The 20,895-nt window shown below is 35.2% G+C and overlaps 1 protein-coding gene across 1 annotated transcript; it reads left to right on the top strand.

The window, feature by feature from the left end:
- The first annotated feature begins 780 nt into the window (after positions 1-780).
- Positions 781-19,102, top strand: LOC129242192 (bicaudal D-related protein homolog). The gene is made up of 8 exons (XM_054878752.1): positions 781-876; positions 7,350-7,646; positions 12,878-13,066; positions 13,689-13,754; positions 13,812-13,989; positions 14,066-14,331; positions 14,402-14,656; positions 17,588-19,102. The coding sequence occupies exons 1-8, from the start codon at positions 781-783 to the stop codon at positions 17,744-17,746; spliced, it is 1,506 nt and encodes a 501-aa protein (XP_054734727.1). The 3' UTR covers positions 17,747-19,102.
- The last annotated feature ends 1,793 nt before the right edge of the window (positions 19,103-20,895 follow it).

Below are 20,895 nucleotides of genomic sequence, written 5' to 3'. Positions count from 1 at the left end.
AGATCAGGTTAGAAAGGAATAGGCTTCATTTGGTGTGACCAACTGGCGCCAATTAACTCGAGAAAGAAAGGGCTGGCGCGCTTTGTTAAACTCAGCCAAAGTCGCTTAAGCGAGTACCGCTCCTATCAAGACGAAGAAGAAGAACAATTAGACACCTGCAGTATACAAATAGACAAATAATGAAGCACTAAAAAGTCAGAATAAAGATTTCCACTAAAAATATTTTTTTTCGTAAAATTGATTCTGACACTCAAAATCATATTTGTTTCGAAAATTTCTATTTTCTAAAATTATTCAAAAACAAAATTGGATGATTAATTTTGCGCCACCTGGTACACATGTATAAAGATTGCCGCTTTCTGAAGTAACAATTAAATTTTCACTCTAATTTTCTCCAGATCAAGTTTTTTTCCTACAGGGTACAGAGTCTCTTTCTGCATGACCAACTACTTGGCTTTATTCACTTTATGCGCGTGCACCAATTTTCTTTGCTAAAATAATTCATAATCTAATATATTTTAGTATCATCTCAATTATTCTGCGTATATCTATTCCACTTTTTGATATTAAAGTAATGGATCTAACTGAATTGAAACTCGTGCAGAGTAAATACTTGCATATTAAGATATCGACAAAACCAAGCAGATACTAGAAAATGGCAAACAAAGCAGATTGAAGGGCTCTTGGCTAATTGAATATAACTTAACTGTTGATCTCTTGCTCTTCAAAGCTACTCGATAAATAAACAGGAAATGTGCTTGAAAAGATTTCCGCATTGAAATGGTACTTGGAAGATTTGAACAATTACTCGGCTTAGAATTTGTGCCCTCTTCGGCTCTATTCTACTCACCACAGATTAAGAGCGGTTCGCAGAAGGTATGCAGTATTCTTTTAGGGTAAATATTAATCCCTTGCGCTCGTAAGTCCCAAGTCGTCGTAAAAGTCTATGCCGCCATAGAAATTTGACGATCGTAAAGGCTTCAAAAACGTAGTGTTGGAGAATGTAGTGTCTGAGTATTGTCAAGAATTAATTCATGTTTAATAAGTAATACGAGTATAGATGTATGTCAGCGGATATGTTCCTTATTTATTGAAAAGAAAACATTTTTTCGCTTTATTCCGGTAATGGGATTTACATAGTTTAAATCGTTCTTGTCCAAATAGTTTTCTGACTAGCTTCAATTCCTGGGTAATGCAATAAGTACTCACATTCTGGCCCGACTTGAAAATTCTCATGATTGTATCAATATTTTTGGCGATTGGTCTGACAGAATGTAATTGTTGAAACCACTCTGTTGTCTTTGCATTTGGGACTGTATTGAGTCCGTAAATAGCTCAACATGGGTTTTATCACATGCTCTGACTTTCACTTTAATCGTAGTAGTACTGAAGAATATATCGTTTAGCTCAAAACTGTTCACCGAACACAAAACTGTAAAATGTTTACTAAAATAAAAAATAAATAATTGGCGCGTACACTTCTCTTAGGTGCTTGGCCGAGCTCCTCCTCTTATTTGTGGTGTGCGTGTTGATGTTGTTCTACAAATGGAGGGATCTACAGTTTCAAGCCGACTCCGAACGGCAGATATTTTTATGAGGAGCCTTTTCATGGCAGAAATACACTCGGAGGTTTGCCATTGCCTGCCGAGGGGCGACCGCTATTAGAAAAATGTTTTTATTAATTTTGCTTTCACCGAGATTCGAACTAACGACCTCTCTGTGAATTCCGAATGGTAATCACGCACCAACCCATTCGGCTACGGCGGCCGAACTATATCCCTATAAATAAATGTAAATACACATAAAGCCAATATTAACAATATGGCAACGCTACTAGTAACATGAACAAATTGTTGAACTCCAAAACTTCTTGTACCCATAACAAAGTTTGAAATGAAACTATCATACCTTTGTTTTTATATCATGAGTCCAACTGGGGTTTACGCACTTGCATGTACACTTGTATGTTTTTCGCGCACACTTAAAAGCCATTAGGATAAATGTATTGTAAATACATAATCGATTGGTACAATAACTATTTGCATACATACATACATTCATAAATATGTGAAAAAATAATTTTTTGAACAATTGATTGATTACGAGTGACTCACACTTCAAATTACTGACAAAAAGTTTCTCTCTGAAAAAATCATTCAACGCTTGGCAGTTGCAGCAGCGGGTTGCCAATAGCCGTTTATAGCTGTTTTGCTTATTGGTAGTCATAAAAAATAAAAATTAGAGAAAAGACAACAATTTCTATTAACGTTTCTCATTTTTATTTATTCGTGATTTATGTCTCCATATTATTATAATTTTTTTTTTACATTTTTGATTTTGTTGATTAATATTTTTTTGCAATTTTATTTGCGATTTTAACCAAGAGCTAAGCACTCCATTGACAAAGTGTGCAGTTGAAAGGCGAGTGTGTCATGCCAGTTATTAGAAGTTCATAACTGCCTACATTATATGTACATATGTACGTGCTGAATATACACGCACACGCACATATACAATTAGTCAATAATATTCACAACCTGAAATCACTGGTTGATCGCTCAATGACTTGAAAGCGAGCGACAGCATTTTTAATATTTTTTATTAATATTGTTGACACAATCTTCGCTGTTTGCTTTCAAAATCATACCAGCCTTTTATTCTTGAAGCCATGCATGATATAATCCGCTATAACCCTGCTGTTTAACAAACCGCTCTCTTTACTTTTGAAGATAAATTTAATTCAGCAACCTGACTTCCACTTTAAGAAATCTTTAAAACCAGTTACGTTTTTTGTTTTCGTGCCTCTACGCTTTTGCTTTCGAAACAAGTGTTAATTCTTTTTGGCAATATTCAATTAGCATTTATTTATCTCGTTTGTTGATGCCTTCGAATTTACATAAAGCAGTAAATCTAATTAACATTCGGAATTATTTGAAAAGATTAATGAGTTTCAAGATTCGCAAGAAATAAAGAATCTTGCAAAAGTTTTATTAAGCTGCTTAAATTCAAATTTGTTTTTATTTGCGCGTACAATTCATTACAGTCAGTTGAACTGTGCGGGTTACAGCCAGTCGAGCAACAGTGAGTCTGGCTGGAAACACCTCTCGCTGGCTTGCACCATTTTGCATCTTTGACACGCTTCTACGAGCAATTTAACTATGCCTTAATATTTAAACATACATTAATACATTCAAATTTGCATACCTGTTTGTTTTAATAAGAATGCAACGTATCGAAATGAGCAATTAAATACAAAATCACTTTTTCCAAAATCGCCTAGAATATTTTTTGCTAAGCAAATACACCCTTGGGGTTATCTTTAATAAACCCTCATCCTCGAGTATTTTCCTCAAATGAAAAGCTAAAAATATCACCTAACTTTTCATGAAGGGACAAATTTTCATGATCGAATTTTCATCGAAAGCCTTCGCATAAGTTACGATATTGTCCCATTAAGGAGACTACTACAACAATAGAGACAACCATGATGGAAGGCAAGAATTATAGAAACAAGATTGCGCCCATCAGAGAGTGCGTGGCGTCACGTTTGCCGAGTTGTACAGTGTTGCCAACCATTTGCTCTTCGCAATAAATTTAGTGCTTTACCCAAAATGCGAGAATTTTTAAGTCTGGTGTTTGTTTCCTACTTTTTAATTCAAAGCTACCGAAACTGTAATTTAAAAAAAAAAACTGTACTATTAAACAAAAGACCGTTAAAAAAAGTCAATCTGAGAAGATTTTAGTGCTAATGAAAATTTGTTGATTCTTATAAAATTTGATATTTTGAAAGTGCTGCTTGAATTTTTTGCTTCTTTCAAGGTTATGCAAGAATATTAAATCTTCTTCCCTCAACTCTTCTCAAAATTAAAAACCTTTTTACACATTTTAAAAAGCGTTTGAATTTACTGAATGCGAATTACTAAAACCATAGAGGTGTAATCGTTTCATCCGTACACATTTATTTAAAAAACGCACATTTTAAAGCCAATTGTTACGCATACAAAGTAATTAAATAAAAAATTGGTGTTTTGTTTTCTTGAAACGGGCATTTTAGTGCATTTTTATTTCCAAAGCTAGGCAACACTGCAGGAGCTGTAAATTAAAAATAAAAAATAGTTTAAAAAAACTAAAAAACACGCTTTTATTGCTAATCGAACTAAAAAGTAGAAAATGAATTTTAATGACAAAGGGACCTATGTGTAATGAAGTAATAGCAAATCGAACGATCAGTCATAGTCAACTAACTCAGAACAGAATTATAACAAAAATTAAGATACAAATAGAGTAATTCAAATTAGAGTTAAAAGCGTGGGATGCTTGATATAGTAAATATTACAATCATTCTATTGGCAACTACCTATGTACAGAGGGTTATGAAAGTGAAGCAAAATGCATCCCACGCTTTTAACTCTAATTTGAATTACTCTATTTGTATCTTAATTTTTGTTATAATTCTGTTCTGAGGTATTTGACTATGACTGATCGTTCGATTTGCTATTACTTCATTATACATAGGTCCCTTTGTCATTAAAATTTATTTTCTACTTTTTAGTTCGATTAGCAATAAAAGCGTTTTTTTTTAGTTTTTTTAAACTATTTTTTATTTTCTACTTTTTAGTTCGATTAGCAAAAAAATGTGTTTTTTAGTTTCTTTAAACTATTTTTTTTTTATTATGAATGAAAATTATTGTTATCATTGCAGTCGGTGAATAAATGATTCGATATATTCGTGTTATATTTAATTCCTTTCTTATCGACTGTGAGTCTAAAGCTATGCAGTTATCGGCCGTGATAAAGAAGTAATCGGGATGAAGAACTTATTTCGTGGAGGGAGCCTGAGAAACTGATTTACAAGAATAAATAAAGATTTTTCATTTTACAACCAAATTCACCTTACTTTTTGCCCACAGTAAAACAAAGAAAATATTAATCCTGGCAATCCTAATAAGGATAATGGAAAACTTTTATCAAATTATTGCATTGTCATCGGTCCTTGATAGGTGCGCAAAATTTCAAGTCGATCAGATTTTTAAAAGCCAGTGAAAATTAAGCTGAAAGATTCCGTTACATACATACATACATACAACCCGACCTAATAAAAGTGTGTTAAAAAGAAACAAACACCAAACTTAAAACGTTTCGCCTTTTGGGTATAAAAAAACACTAAATTTATTGCGAAGAGCAAATGGTTGGTAACACTGCACAACTCGGCAAACGTGACGTCACGCACTCTCTGATGGGCGCAATCTCGTTTCTATCATTCTTGAGAAACAACTGTAAAGTCATCAATTGCACTGTACCATGGCGGAAGTGATCGTTCAAATGATAAATAAAAATATTTAAAGGCTCTTGCTATGTACTTTTTATTTTTACAAAACTGTCAAATAAATTTAAAGGGGTTGCTTCCAGCATAAGGGAATAAATTTGTAAAACTTTTTAAAGATTAGCAAAATTTTTTAAATATTAATTATAAACCTTTAGTCGCCCTAAGTAAATACAATACAAGTGGCAACACATAAAGGGAGTCAACCATTCGTTGCGGTTGATGAAGAGCTTAAGATACTCGTCACAGCATTCAACTGAGGATGCGCCTGCTCATATAGCTTTGCATTGTATTATATTAAAGTGGATTTGCTTTCGCCTTTTTTGCTTTAGCTTGATGTTTGAACTTTTTCAGCGCAGTGTTGAAAACAATGCTTCACTCATGGTTAAAAGGTAAAATCTATTTCTAAGCTGAAGTGAGTTTGCAACACAGGCACAGTGGGCATAAATTGTAAACTTAAGTTGTCCTAGCGAACGATGGAGATAATATTGTATTGAAGGTAGGCGAGGACATCTTGAAGCTAGCAAACACTTGAAAGATGCAATAAGTCGTGAATGGTGTATCATTATTACAGACGTATGTATGTATATAACAGTATATGCAGTCTGCGAAATAGCTACTGCTCTCTAAATGGAACTGAGCAAAATTATTGCTTATTCAAAGTGTGAAAAAATACTTAAACTGGCCAGTTTCCAAATGGTAGAACCTATTATTCAGTAATGAGTAGAAGTTCTACTTAATTAAAGAAGTATGGGCCGATAATCCCTCCTCTTCAGCCCAAATATGAAAATTTGGCTTATTGACGTAGCCATTAAGCCAAAAATGGGACTCATCAGTGAATGGTTATGTACACCACAAATTGGCCTGAGCGCGCGATCAACACTTTTCACAGAGCGTCGATTTTCGTATTCGATTTGTAAGTGTGGTTAAGCGGTAAGCCTTTCCATGATGAAATATCAATGAATACTAAAAAAGAAGTATATATTTAGTTTGAAAATAGTCTGGCGTGATCTGTCAAACAAATTTTGTATACAATTTTGCAAATAAAAACTGTACAGCAGTGGACATTGAGTTTCATAACCCCGCGTTTTTGAGTAGAATATAATTTCCGCAAAATAATGCACGAAAAATTCGCTAAATAAATTTAATTATTAAATAATTTTGTCTTTTATGTGACAATTTTTTTTTATCTCTTTTTTCCATTATTTTGGAAGGTATCAAACCAAAAAGAAGCTTCCTATATTCGGCCCACTGTCTGAAGACAAGCTTGTTCGTGCACAAAATTCGCAAAACTTGGCGCTCTTTTATACAACAAGCCACACACTTAAATTGTATATACAACATATTATTTGTATACGTAATTAAAAATGCAGATATTTTCGTATGAAGTCATGAATGGCTATAGATATAAAAAAGAAAAATTCGCTGCCGCTTTTCATGATGTTTTTAATTATATGTATGGGCGCTGCTGATGGCGTTAGTAACCTTGTGCGGCAGATGAACAAGTGCAAGTTATTATTTGTATGAAAAACATACCTTTGCCTTTTGTTGCTAGGTATTATTATCTCCATTGTTTAGGAGCTGAACTTTTACTAAAAATGCTCATATTACAGAAACTGTGTGCTACAGCACAATGGGGTGGTGAGGGCATGGCCAACTGCTGAAGTGAAGACAGTCACATTGCAAAACATTTTAATATTTAAAATTTTCGTATCTACTAAACAATGTACTTAAGTATGCATAAAATACGTATAAAAAATGCTTATATTTTTGGTATATTCATGTACGTTTTTTATAACAAATATAATATTACCCATGAATACCTTTAGTTTGTAAGAGAGCTCAGATTTCCATTGATGAGTAAACTCACAGCACAAACAGTCATCCCTTGCCTGGGGCATTGCCTCATACTTACCAATGATTCATAAGCCATAAGTCATTACTTACTTGTTGTTTTTGATTTTGGAAATCAATATTGCTGCAGCATCACTCACATGTATGTTTATGCATATTTTTTCACTTTCAGAAATTGGAACAAGAAAAACATGTTTTGCGTCAAAAGCTCGCCATTGCCGAAGAGGAGAGCGATCAGCGTGTTCTCGAGCTGCAATCTGATCTCAATGAACTCAAAGATAAATTACAAGCACAAGAAAATGCAATACGTCAAGCGGAAAAAGAGAAAACTATACTAATTGACGAGTTGACACATCAAAATGCACGCCTCACTGAGCAAATACAGGAAGCGCACGCCACCGAACTGAAATTAATGTCTCAGATACAGGAACTAAAGGATCAGTACAATTACAGAAACACCAGTTTGCAAGTGAGTAGATAATTTTTACACATACAAGGTGGCACAAAATTAATCGCCCTATCGAAAGATTTATAATTTCTGCAAATGGTGTCGTACATCAGTCATATTTGACACTTATGAACAAGAGACCTGCAATATGCGAATGTGTGATAATTTTGGGCCATCTTCTGGATTATTCAATATTAATACAATTTATATATGTATGTAAACATCGTTTTTATTATAATAAAGGAGCTAAACGTTTTTTCACAGTAATATTGGTTGGTTGGTTGTTTAAAGTGGTGATTCTTCCAGAATCCAACTAGCGCTTCCGCGCCATTTTGTTGCCACATCCTCGTTACCAACTTGTTTAACGGTTATTTACAGCATAACTATATCCAGTCTGTGCGTTTAAGGAACCTTATTAGGTTGTTAACATCTAAGCCAGATAGTTGTTCGAGATTCTCGAACAGCGGTTGGCCCAGGGTTAACATTCTGTCCTTCCATAGGGCAGGGCATTCACAGAGGAAATGGAAGATTGTCTCCTTTTTCTCCGGTTGTTTACAACTGTGACAGTATGTATTGTGAGGGATACCCATTTTGGCTGCTTGTTCTCCGATAGACCAAAAGCCAGTTATGACTGCCGTTAGCCTCCAGGCGTCCCGTCGTTTCATTCTTATTAATGCCGAAGATTGCTTAAGGTTTTAGGTGGCCGTAACGTTCTGCTAATTTTGCATTTCGTCTGGACTTTCCACCTACAGTCTGCGATTCGGAGGTATTTTTGGGAAATTGTGCTCTTGACTGCACCTAATGGTGTGAGTACCGATTCTGCAAGAGCGTTATTCATGGCAGATCCCCCTCTTGCCAGTTCATCTGCTTTTTTGTTACCTTCAATGTTCCGATGTCCCGGGACCCAGATTAAGGTAACTTTATGGTTTTCATTCATTCGGCCGCCGTAGCCGAATGGGTTGGTGCGTGATTACCATTCGGAATTCACAGAGAGAACGTTGGTTCGAATCTCGATGAAAGCAAAAATTAATAAAAACATTTTTCTAATAGCGGTCGCCCCTCGGCAGGCAATGGCAAACCTCCGAGTGTATTTCTGCCATGAAAAAGCTCCTCATAAAAATATTTGCCGTTCGGAGTCGGCTTGAAACTGTAGGTCCCTCCATTTGTGGAACAACATCAAGACGCACACCACAAATAGGAGGAGGAGCTCGGCCAAACACCTAACAGAAGTGTACGCGCCAATTATTTATTTTTTTTTTTTTTTGTTTATGGTTTTCACTCAAGATGGTGAGGCTATTCCTACTTTGTTCCACCACTTTAGAGGTTGTTGTAGCCGAACCCAGTGCCTGGATTGCAGCTTGGCTATCCGAGAGAATAGCGATATTACCCTTAAAAGAGAAATTTGCGATTAGTAGCCTACAGGCTTTCCCAAGTGCCAGTACTTCCGCCTGGAAGACACCACTGGTATTAGGGAGACGCACAGATTTCTCAATTTTAAGTCTGTCAGAATATATACCAGCTCCAACACCGCAGCCCATTTTACTTCCATCCGTATAGATTGTAGTGTCGAAGTTGTTTAGAGAGAATCCCTTATTCCATTCTTCCTTAGTTGGAAAGAGAGTGGCAAAATTCCTATTGAAAGTTACCGTCGGGACGATGTAGTCAGTTCTCACCGAGATTAACTGAGTTTGTCGCAATAATAGACTAGCATGACCATAAGTTTTTTCTCTCCAGCGACCCGCTTCATTTAACCTAAATGCACTCATGGTTGCCGTCTTCAGTAACATACAAGGATATAAAAATTATGCATTTTTGCAGGTATCCGAACTTTTCTACTCCGGTTACGGTGCCTTCAAAAACTGAAGTTAAGCAAAGTACAAAGTAGTCAGTCCAATCAATATCTTTGCATGAGTATGCATGGTCATAATCGAGGTTTAATTTGCCTTTGGCTTTGCTGCACTACTGCTGCTTGTAGGCTCACTATTTTTACAGGCCACATTATTTTTTTAGACAAAATATTGTTTGAATTTTGCTTAAGATTTTGGTATATTCAGGCCTTTGTAGACATTTCCTAGAAAAGGGAAAGCCTTATTAACTTTGTGAAGATGATCTTTGGCCCATAGCTATAATGATTTTTTTTATTTACTCTTCATAGGTCTCAAAAATTCATTATATTTATATCAAAACTTCAATGAAGAGTCGGTTCAACTTCATTAATAGAATAAATTAGAGATTTTGAGCTTTAAGAGTTTTCCGAAAAAAGGACGAAAATGAATGAGTATGGACTGAACTTGATGAATTTGAACTACCTGCATTCAATAGCTCGAAAACTGCTAGAGTAGCTATTAAGAGCATCGAAGCTACCTAAATTTACAAAGTCGAATTTACTGTTCCTCACATGTACACTCTAGGCCTTTTATTACATAGTTCAGAGCTCGCATAAGGATTTTTGTAGGAGCTGAAGCCGTGAGGTAGCGGTAACGGTTGTTCGAATTTCCAAAATTTCCAAGAACTCAATATCTTAGATTCAAGAACCATGCCATTTAAAGTAGTGTCTATGTAGTTGGAAATGTTGAATGGATTCACCAAAGTATCGTGATAATGTAGAGACACGAAGAATTGCAAAAATTTTAGTATGGGGAAAAAGAAATCCATTATTTTCTCGGTAGCTGACTATAGTGATCGATATCTCGTAAAGTATCGATCAAATAATTTAAAGTTTATTCGCATGGTCAAGGTGACATTTCACACTAAAAAACATTTTTTTTTGATGTTTTTTGTTTGTTCCATTGTGAGTTACAGGGTGTTAACAATGGAAGTCAACAAAGAGAAAATTCGGGAAATTTTACAATTTTTCTTTGACAAAGAAATGCAAGCCAGACCGCTGAAATTGTGAATGGTGTTTTTAGTGTCTATTCTATAACAGCTAATTATGTACAATTTTGGTTTTGTCGATTCCGTTCAGGCATTTTTGATGTTAAGAAAAAGTCGATAAAATCACAGAAATAATCGAAGGCATGTTAATAGTCGCCCAGGAGCTAAAGATCGAATAAATAATGGATTTATTTTTCCCCAAACTAAATTTCTTTGCTAGGCATCACAATGGCACTTTGTAGCGATATAAAGGGTTTTTCAATAAGAGCGGGTAGATGTTGAAATGGAATAAAACAAGCTGTGTTTGAGTTATTGACAAAACTATTCCTTTTATTTCAAAGGCGCATATGTGCCATTAAGAGTGGAATATGACATCATTCAAATGCCCGCCTCGGCTTCTTACGGTGGAACGGATCCGAGTGGTCCAATTTTCAATGACTCTTCCGCATATATCCGGCTGAATTTGAGCGATGGCCTGTGTTATGTTCACCTTTAGAGCATCGATCGATTGTAGTTTATTTGCATAGACCTGATACTTCAGGAAACCCCACAGGAAAAAGTCTAGCGGGGTCAAATCGCATGACCTTGGTGGCCAATTCACATCACCCCTGCGAGAGACAACCTTACCCTCAAATCGTTCATGCAGAATGTCAATCATGGCGTTTGCTGTGTGGCACGTAGCTCCATCCTGCTGGAACCACATGTCGTCTAGGTCCATATGGTTCAATATGGGCCATAAGAAATTGGTTATCATCGTTGTGTAGCGCTCGCTGTTGACGCTGATCGCCTCACCAACGTCGTTTTCAAAAAAGTTCGGACCAATGACGCCGCCGGCCCAAAATCCACACCAAACGGTAACTTTTTAAGGATGCATTATCACCTGGTGAACCTCGTGTGGATTGGTGTCGTCCCAAATACGGCAATTTTGTTTGTTAACACAGCCATTCATCCAAAAATGCGCCTCGTCACTAAATATGATTTTTCGCCCAAAACTGGGGTTCTCTTCCAAACGATTCGAAGCCCAGTCAGCGAACAAACGGCGTTGTCTATGGTCATCAACTTTGAGCTCCTGGGTCAGTTGGATCTTGTACTGAAGTCTGCGAAAGGCCAAGTTCTTGTGCACGGCGAGGAATAGACTGCCTCGGGTTCTGCTGTACACTTTCACGGACCGCGGCAATGTTCTCGGCTGATCTTGCGTTCCTTGAACGTACGGGTGTTGGCTGATTGTTTACTGATCCGATCGTCTCAAATTTGGCCACCAAACGTTGAAGAGTCGGCTTTGTAGGGCCACCACGTCTACCGAAAAATGGGCGCAATGCGCGTAACGTTTGCGTTAATGAACACTCATTTTGATAATAAAGTTTTATCATTTGAACGTCCTGTTCAATCGTGTAACTTGCCATGATGATTTGGCATAAACAACTGAATAATAAACAAAAGATTTGACAGATATCACCAAAAAAATGGCTGCCACAGGGCGCCAAAATCGACCAGCACCAATTGAAAAACCCTTTATGTATGCAAACAAATATATGTTCTTGCGGAGATCGAATGTCCTTTATAATTGCTTAGCAAAGAAAGCTGACTGCAGTGCCACAACACGACTGAGGCTAAATTCAATGATTTTTAGACATCTGTATGGGTAGGTTAAAATAGACGGTCTACTTTTATAAATGATTAACTCGGTGGCCACAATCACTCATCGGGGTGTGGTCCAAAATATTTGCCCAGTCTGCCCAAATTTTTTGGTCCAATCTGCCCTTCCAGCTAAGGGCTGCATAAGCTTTGTATGTCTCCCAAAAATGGTTCCCAGGATATCTGAAGTGCATTTCGAAAGTGTTGAATTAGCTCCTCATATTTATATTTATAGCTTCTACAGAAATCGTTTGCGGGATACTGAATCTGACCTCTATATGAACTTTTGTTGAAAATCTACTTATATATATTCGTTATTGAAAGTCGCATCGCGTTCCGAGCTCCTCTTTTGTCGCTCATTTACAAGGGTGAGCGCGATTTCAGACTAGTTAGCTAAACGTCTCTCCTATTTTCTAGGAATATCATTGTTCCCTGGATACTGGTGAAGTGATTGTAGGAATCTTCGACTTTCTTCTGCATTGGGAATTGTCTTATGAGATGAAATTTTGCTTAATTTTTGTGCTTCTTTTACCGTTGTAGAATGCTAAACTTTGGTTTCTTAGATTGGCTGAAAAAAATTGTTTTTTGATAACTTGAGAATGCAACAATATTTGATATATCGATGGGGCAGCTTGCGAATCCGATTTACTTTTCAAAAATAGAGCATCAAAATGAGTAGAGAGATAAATATTAAATGATTTATTAACATTTCATTTGGTATGTTTTTTTTTTTTATTTTCCAGGAACACGTCCACAGTCTGGAATCTATCAAAAGCGAGTTAAACCTCACAACAGAAAAGCGCCATGATCTTGAAAAACGTTTACAGCACGCACAGGAGGAGAAAGAATCGCTGACGTCAGCACTTGAAGAGGCTTCGGATAGAATACACATGCTAGAGAGGCACGCTCGAGAGCAGGAAACCAAATTAGAGGTAACAAAAGAGGCAACCATATTAAGGATTAATTTAAGAGTGCAGTGAAAACTATTTTCATCGAGATATCGTCGTATTTCCTGCACTTAAAAGTGGACTATTCATCTATAAAAAATTATTTTCTACTTTATATTCAATTTTTACAAACGCAGTGCATATATAAAGAAAATTGATTAGAGGTTTATTATACTTCATTTCAAGGAATAATATTTTAAATAGAACAGTCCAATTATTCGGTTTTTTTTTATAGTGTAACCAATCAAACAACAGTTAGCAAATCATAAATTGTTACATTGTTTTTTCTATATTTTTTTTTTGTTCTTTTTAATAATTTTTGCGAAATGCTGTTAATTTAGTTTTTGTTTTTTTATAAAAACGGAAATAAGATGATGATATTTCTTTTACCTTATCGAACTCTTCACACGAAAGATTGTTATGTTTTTCGGACTTTTTTTCTTTTCTGGTAGTAAAACCAAAAAAACAAGAAAGCCCAAGTACTGATAGCGGAGCGAATTGTGCGCAGTTCCTTCTGTTGAAATAGATTGTGATATTTATAATAAAATAAATTAAAGATGTTATCATTTACACTGAGGAAAATACTTTTTTAAATTCTTATTTGCAGACTACACTACAAGCACTTGAGAGATCTCAGCGTGAAAATAATGTGCTTAGCGAGCGTTTGGGAGCGGTAAGTTTCTTATTTAAAAAAAGGAAATTCCCATTTTAAACCACTTATTTTTTGCAGGACTCGAACTCTAGTGTACATGGCAAAAAATCTTTGCAATTCGAAATGGAGTGCGACGAGGACGACTCCAGTTTTTCTGATGGTAAGCCCAGTCAAATATGTATCGAGGCGCGTTCAGTCTACATACAACTAAAATCGCTCGTGGATTCATTAAAAATTGGACACGATGATGATTCAGGTAACAAAAAAAAACTCAACAATTAAAATAACAACTCTTCAAAGCAAAAACAACTAATTGAATCCCACCATTGCAGGCTTAAATTCAGACATATCGCTAGACTTGGAATCTATGGATAATACGATTTCATCGTCAAGCCGCACCGAAGGTGGCAATCATACTGATGCTATTGAGTTTCGTCCCGGCATGCTCTCGGCCATGTCTGATGAGTTGACGCGCCTACTGTTGAATCTCGATGCCGGAAACTTCAGAAAAATGCTCGATCAGACGCGTAACCTTGTGCTGGAGCAGGAGGATGAAATCAAACGTAGTCATCAATTGATACAACAGCTGGAATCTAAAGTAAGAGAATTAAATGTGACAAATTTTTATAAACGATTTTTCATTTCCTTGCTTTTTCTTCGCCAACCAGCTCACTGTCACTGACGTCGAGTTGCAGAATGTGAAAGAAGAACGCGACCAGGCGCGTGGCGATCTGGTGGACAATAGCGATCGCGACGAATTGCTGGCCAAAGCACAAAAGGAACGCGATGCGGCGAATGAACGACGCACAAAAGCTGAAATAGACTTGGCTAAAACGCGTGTGGACTTAATGCAGGCCAACAGCCAGTTGCTCGAGTCCATACAGCAGAAAGTTGAATTGTCGCAACAATTGGAACAGTGGCAGGTAAGTGAGGGGGCGCGTCATACAGAGGCGAGAATAACTGAATGCAAGGGATTTTTTTTTAATATCATATTTAGGATGTATTTCAAGTACCTTCTTTTGGTATCTAAAAAATATATATTTTTCATGCTTTAACCAAAGCCATGTAAAGCAAACTTTCATTTATACAAATTTTGGAAAAAAAATTTCATCTACATTTTATTTGAGTTTTTCGAAAAATTTTGGGTACGCATTTTTATGACTTATTTTTTTATAATTTTCGTAAATAACTGCAATTTAAGCGGCTGAAAAAATCATATTAATTCTCTAATAAAATTTAGATTCTTTGAAGTTTCACAATATTTCATTCAATCAGTCAAAATACGGCTTTTAACACCTATTTATGAAAAATTACACTATATACACAGAGGTCCATCAAGAGCACGGCCATAGGTAAAATTCACCAAACATTCGATTCATGAATGCCTAATTCCAAAGAACGTCGAAATATCGATGTTGATATATTTTAGTTGTTGCAATATTTTAGCAGCTTAAAGCGTGCACTTGTTTTACCAAAATTGCATGGACCATACGAGTATTACAGCATACACAAAAATTACCTAAAATTTCAGATTAAAAAACTTATATAATTTTGTTTTTTAATAAAAAACTCCTTACACTCAGTTATAGAAAATTACGCGCATATTTGAGTTATGTAATATGATACAAAGTGAGTGGAATAGAGGAACAATTACGACTGTAATTAAAAAAAAAAAACAAGAAAACAATTTTATCACATTTATCATTTTTATTATTTTTAAAATGTATGATGTACATTGAGCACTAAAGCAGAGGCTCCCATTTTTTCTTTTTTTTTTTTTTTTGTTTTATTGCAACGTCTTTCACAAAATTAATTGTTTCCAAAAAATAATGCCTTCGCAGACGTTAAATGACTTACTGATTACTTAAATACAACTCTCAAGACTAGAATTGTTATTATTATTATTATTATTATTACTATTATTTACTAGAAAATACTAGCAACACCTTCATTGAGAGAAATAAATGAGGGAGAGAATAACAAATCTCATTTCTAATCTTTCTCCAAATTCAATTCGACTTGATTACAAGACCAGTTTCACATCATTTCTTTAAAAGAATCTGCAGAGCTGTAATACTGGGTATAGAATATACAAGGTGACCTTGTCGGAAGATTTATAATTTTTGCAAATGGCGTCATACGTCAATCATAATTGACACTTGTGAACTAGACAGCTTAAACAAACAGCAAAAACAAACCATGCAGTGCGTAAACATAAAAAAAAGATTTCCATCACTCATCATAATTTTTTTAGTAATTTTATTTAGTAAAAAAGCAACTCAAGAACAAAATTGGATGAATATTTTGAATAGAAAAATAGAACAAACAAAAATTCTGTATTTGTGAAATCGTAGTTTTAGGCTAACTGGATAGTGCCAACGAATCGGAAGACTATTCAAAGTGCAGATAAAGACGAAAGCAGATGCTTTCCATTTCAATTCAACCGGGCTATTCGGGTCATGTTCTTCGATTTCGATGTAACTTAAATATGTTGCTCTCTGGTCAAAATAATGAGACACGTATTTTTTTGTTCGCCCGAAAAAAATTCTTTTCAAGAGTTATCGGCAATTTTGTTTTTCGGCTCAAACTCGATTTTTTTTAATTATATAAGAAACATTTTTTTTAAATGCCCATAACTTAGTCAAAAATGAACCGATTTTAATAACTCTGGGTTCAAAATGATCGTAATTACTTACACAAGGGACTTCATGTAGAAACAATTGCAAAAAAGTAGTTGAAAATTTTTTATTTTGCAAAAAACAAAAAGTGCGAAACAGGTTTTATACTCAAAAATTCATTACTCAAAAACAACTCATTTTAGCTACTGGGCATTCAGCTTAATTGAAGTTTGAGGTGTCCTCTTGATTTGAAAAAAGTTATAAAAAAAAATACACTTTTTGAAATATTGAATTTCGAAAAAATTTCAATTTTTTTTTGTTTTTTGCTAAATAAAAAAATTTCAACTACTTTTTTGCAATTGTTTCTACATGAAGTCCCTTGTGTAAGTAATTACGATCATTTTGAACCCAGAGTTATTAAAATCGGTTCATTTTTGACTAAGTTATGGGCATTTAAAAAAAATGTTTCTTATATAATTAAAAAAAATCGAGTTTGAGCCGAAAAACAAAATTGCCGATAACTCTTGAAAAAAAATTTTTTCGGGCGAACAAAAAAATACGTGTCTCATTATTTTGACCAGAGAGCAACATATTTAAGTTACATCGAAATCGAAGAACATGACCCGAATAGCCCGGTTGAATTGAAATGGAAAGCATCAGCAATTATAATAGCTTCCTAATATTGAAGAATATTTTTTATTCAATATTTCATCAAAATGGGTGGTAAATAAGGCTTTTTTGCAAGTCACATTTCATAACAGAAAGCCAGTCAGTATTTGCTTGCTCCTTTTATATTTTTCTTATCCACAATAGCAATTGCCTTGGAGTCGAAATTAATGCAAGCAAATTTTTCTATCGGAAATTAAGTAAATAGAAAGGTAATGAGGTTCAGTTCAAATATCTGTGTATGAAATACCAGATGATATAAAAAGTTTTTTCTAACAGCGGTCGTCTCTCGGCAGGCAATGGCAAATCCTTGACTGTATTTCTGTCATGAAAAAGCTCTTCATAAGAACCATCTGCCCTTCGGAGTCGGCTTAAAACTCCCTCCATTTGTGGAAAAACATCAAACCGCACGCCACAAATAGGAGGAGGAGATCGACCAAACACCTAAAAGCGCAAATTAAATATTTTTTTATTTATATAAATCTCGCTACTTCCACTAAAATTTTTTTTAGAATTAATTTTTTTTTCTGTCCTTACCAAATTCTTAACCTATCTTTTTTCATTCCACAGATGGACATGCAGGAGCTATTGCAGGACCAAATGCGCTCCAAATTAATTAACAATCGCAAAGTGGCATCGCCTGCGCCTGCCAGTACAAATACAAGCGCAGCTTCAGCATTGGCGAAACGTGTGTCCAACTACAAGTTCTGGAGCTTATTTCAACGGTAAATTGAGCACATTCTGGAAATTCTACGCTACTATAATTATACTAATGTAAAAGTCTAAAATTTTTTGTATGAATGCAAATATTTTTTTTATGATTATTTTTTAATATTTATATACAAACAGTTACATAGCAAAAATTTATATGTATATGTATGCACGTATGTTGTAACGTAAAAAAGACAGAATGGAAAATACTTATTGCATTTTTATACATTCGCTAGTGTAATTACACAAAGTAAAAAATAAAAAGTGAAAAATAAAAAATAAAAAAGGGAAAATAAAAAATTGAAAATTAACAATTTAAAAAAATGAAAAATAAAAAATGAAAGATTAAAAATTAAAGATATAGATAAATATTTACTTTACCTAATGTTAGACGCTGATTTTTGTGAACATAAAATTGTTGGAAACTTGGCCGTGAGCCGTTGTGTTTCGCATACGCTTTATTAACTTTAATTGATAGGAAACAAAAGAAAATTCAGCAAGAAAAGACACTAATCGTACACTATTTAATAAAAAATTATTAAAAAATAAAAAAAAAAATATTAAAAATACTTTAGTATTATATTTAAGTTGCAAAATTGAAATGAGAAAACAAGCAATTCAAAATTGAAAACTGTGCAATAGCAGCACTTTAGTCAACCACATTTCCAAATCCCAAATAACGTAATGAGCATTGCGTGCAACTCAAGCGCCCAAAGAACACATATCGCTATGGTCCAAAACTGGGCATTGCTGCAGTAAAATTTATAAGGACACCCTACATTTATTGTTTGTTTTCCGCACTTAATTAATTCATGAACCGTAAAACACTAATACACATTACGTATTAATACTTATTAAACAAGAAATAATTTATATAAAAATAATATTTTAAATAAGAAAATTCAGTTTAACAATATATTAGTGAAAATGTAAACCATTTTAATTATATATGTAGGTACATGCATACATACATACATACATACATATATGTATATTAATTATAAGTCTCTTAAGTGCATTAAATAGTCACCATTAACGTTCGATCGGCGTGATTGGTGATGTGATTGGTTGATTGATTGGTTGATTGTAAACAAGTATAGTTGATGGCAGCGGTGACGCAGGAGATTGTGGAACACAAGTAAAACAACAAAGAAGGATATTTCACAAAAAAATTATTAAATCTTAAAAATGGAAGCAGTGAAATAACGAAATGAAAATCAATAGACAACGGGAAAGTTAAGCTTTAATTTCACGTACTTGCCTTAACGCTGACAATGAATCAAAATTTTAAAGTCAAAGCTAAAATCTTGTTTAAAAAGCAAATAAAATTGTGCAAAATCTTATTTTATTATAGATTTGTGTAAAATTAATGAACATATAAATAAATAAATCTTATGATTTCATTCAAATAGGAAAACTAAAATTGAGAACTTTTTATTATTTACTCGAAAGCGGTAAGTCTCCTTATAGAGCCGTGAAGCTTGAAGTTTGTTTTTCGACCAAGGTTTCAGTTAAAGCCGAAAATTTTGACAAGTGGGTTCTCATTAGCCAAATGTAGTTTTTTTCTTCTTGATTTGCACGATAATCGCTTAAGCGGTTTTGGCCGTGTTCAACAAAGGCCGCCAGTCGTTTCTTTCTCGTACTAACCGGCGTCAGTTGGACACACCACATAAAGCCAAGTCCAACACTTTTTTCTTCCTCTGCTAACACTAGCTGGTTAAGCTTTCAGAGCCGGAGCGTTTCTATCCATTCGGACAACATGACCCAGCCAACGGAGCCGCTGGATCTTCATTCGCTGCGCTATGTTGCCGTAAAGCTCATAGAGCGCATTGTTCCATCGCATGCGAAAATTCCCGTCGCCAACATGCAAAGGCTCATAAATCTTCTATAGATTTTTTCTCGCGAACACTCCAAGGGACACCTAATCGAATGTTGTCATCGTCCAAGCTTCCACGCGTATAGTTTTGTTCGTCGAGAGAGAATTTTACTACTCGATTGGCTACTTAGTAGTGTACCAAGGCGAATTGAGTACTATAAGTGGCGCCTTTCCAAAACAGTTACTTTATTTTTCACGATTTTTACAATCAATTCCCTTTCCAATACAAAACAAACAAAAGGAGGAGTGAGATTTAAACTAAACCAACTAATGAAAACGAAGTGCCGCGCATTATATTGTCAATGCACAAATTAATATAATGCCTCATAATGCCTCATCCTCTTCACAAACAAGTAATTCCCCTTGTCCTGTGGGTCTCCTTGCCGCGGGGATGAGGCTTAAGTGGTGAGTTAACCCCATGCTATGAATGAGTAATATTCGTTCTCTAAAACTGGAGAATATTTACAGAATTGCCAAAGAATCTGGAAAATTCTCACAGGACTAACTATCTCTATCTCTGTCTCTATTCTTTCCAATCTCTTTCTCTGATACTTTTCTCCTTCCCTCCTTGACTATCTACCCCCTTTCCAGAGCTTTAAAAACAATGTGTTCTTTAGCCTGAGTGTTTTAGGAGCCACCAAATCTCCTGGTGCTCCTTGGCTCGACCTTTTCAAATTTCAATTTTCAATTTCAATTCCCCTTCCTTTTGTTCGTTTATTCATGGAATCTGACGACACAGCGAGCTCGGAAGGCGCAATCAACCTTGTAGTACTCTTTAAAAATATATTTGCTATTTAAAAACAAAAAAAATAGTATTGGTTTCTCTTCAAAAGAGCAAACACTCCCATTATTTATGGAACACGATTTCATTTATGTGGCTGCCTCTTCTCGCTTGGCAGTAGCGCAGCCTGTTAAGCAAGTTTTCCAAAAGCTTGTTGCCGATTTCTGTCTCCATCGCACGAATGGCATGCTCAATATTTGCCTTAAAAGCTTGAATCGTTAATGGATTATTCGCGGTCAAAGTCTAGTGACGTCAAATTGCAGCCCCCAGGTAGCCAATTGACAGCGCCGAGAAGGCTGATAATACGATTACCGTACTTACGCTCAAAAGATCGATTGTAGCATGGGCTGTATTTTTTCATGAGGAGCTCTTTCATGGATCACCATCCAAATATTGTCCAAGTCCTTGTCTTCAAAATCGTTTATCATGCCTCAGTACTGCTCACCGTTTACCGAATTGGCGTTTTCAGCAGTATTTTCAAAGCGAAATAGGCCAATGATGTCAACGGTC

Source organism: Anastrepha obliqua, chromosome 3 (genome assembly GCF_027943255.1).
Source record: "Anastrepha obliqua isolate idAnaObli1 chromosome 3, idAnaObli1_1.0, whole genome shotgun sequence".
NCBI lineage: Eukaryota > Metazoa > Arthropoda > Insecta > Diptera > Tephritidae > Anastrepha > Anastrepha obliqua.
This window is presented reverse-complemented; position numbering and strand designations above follow the sequence as displayed.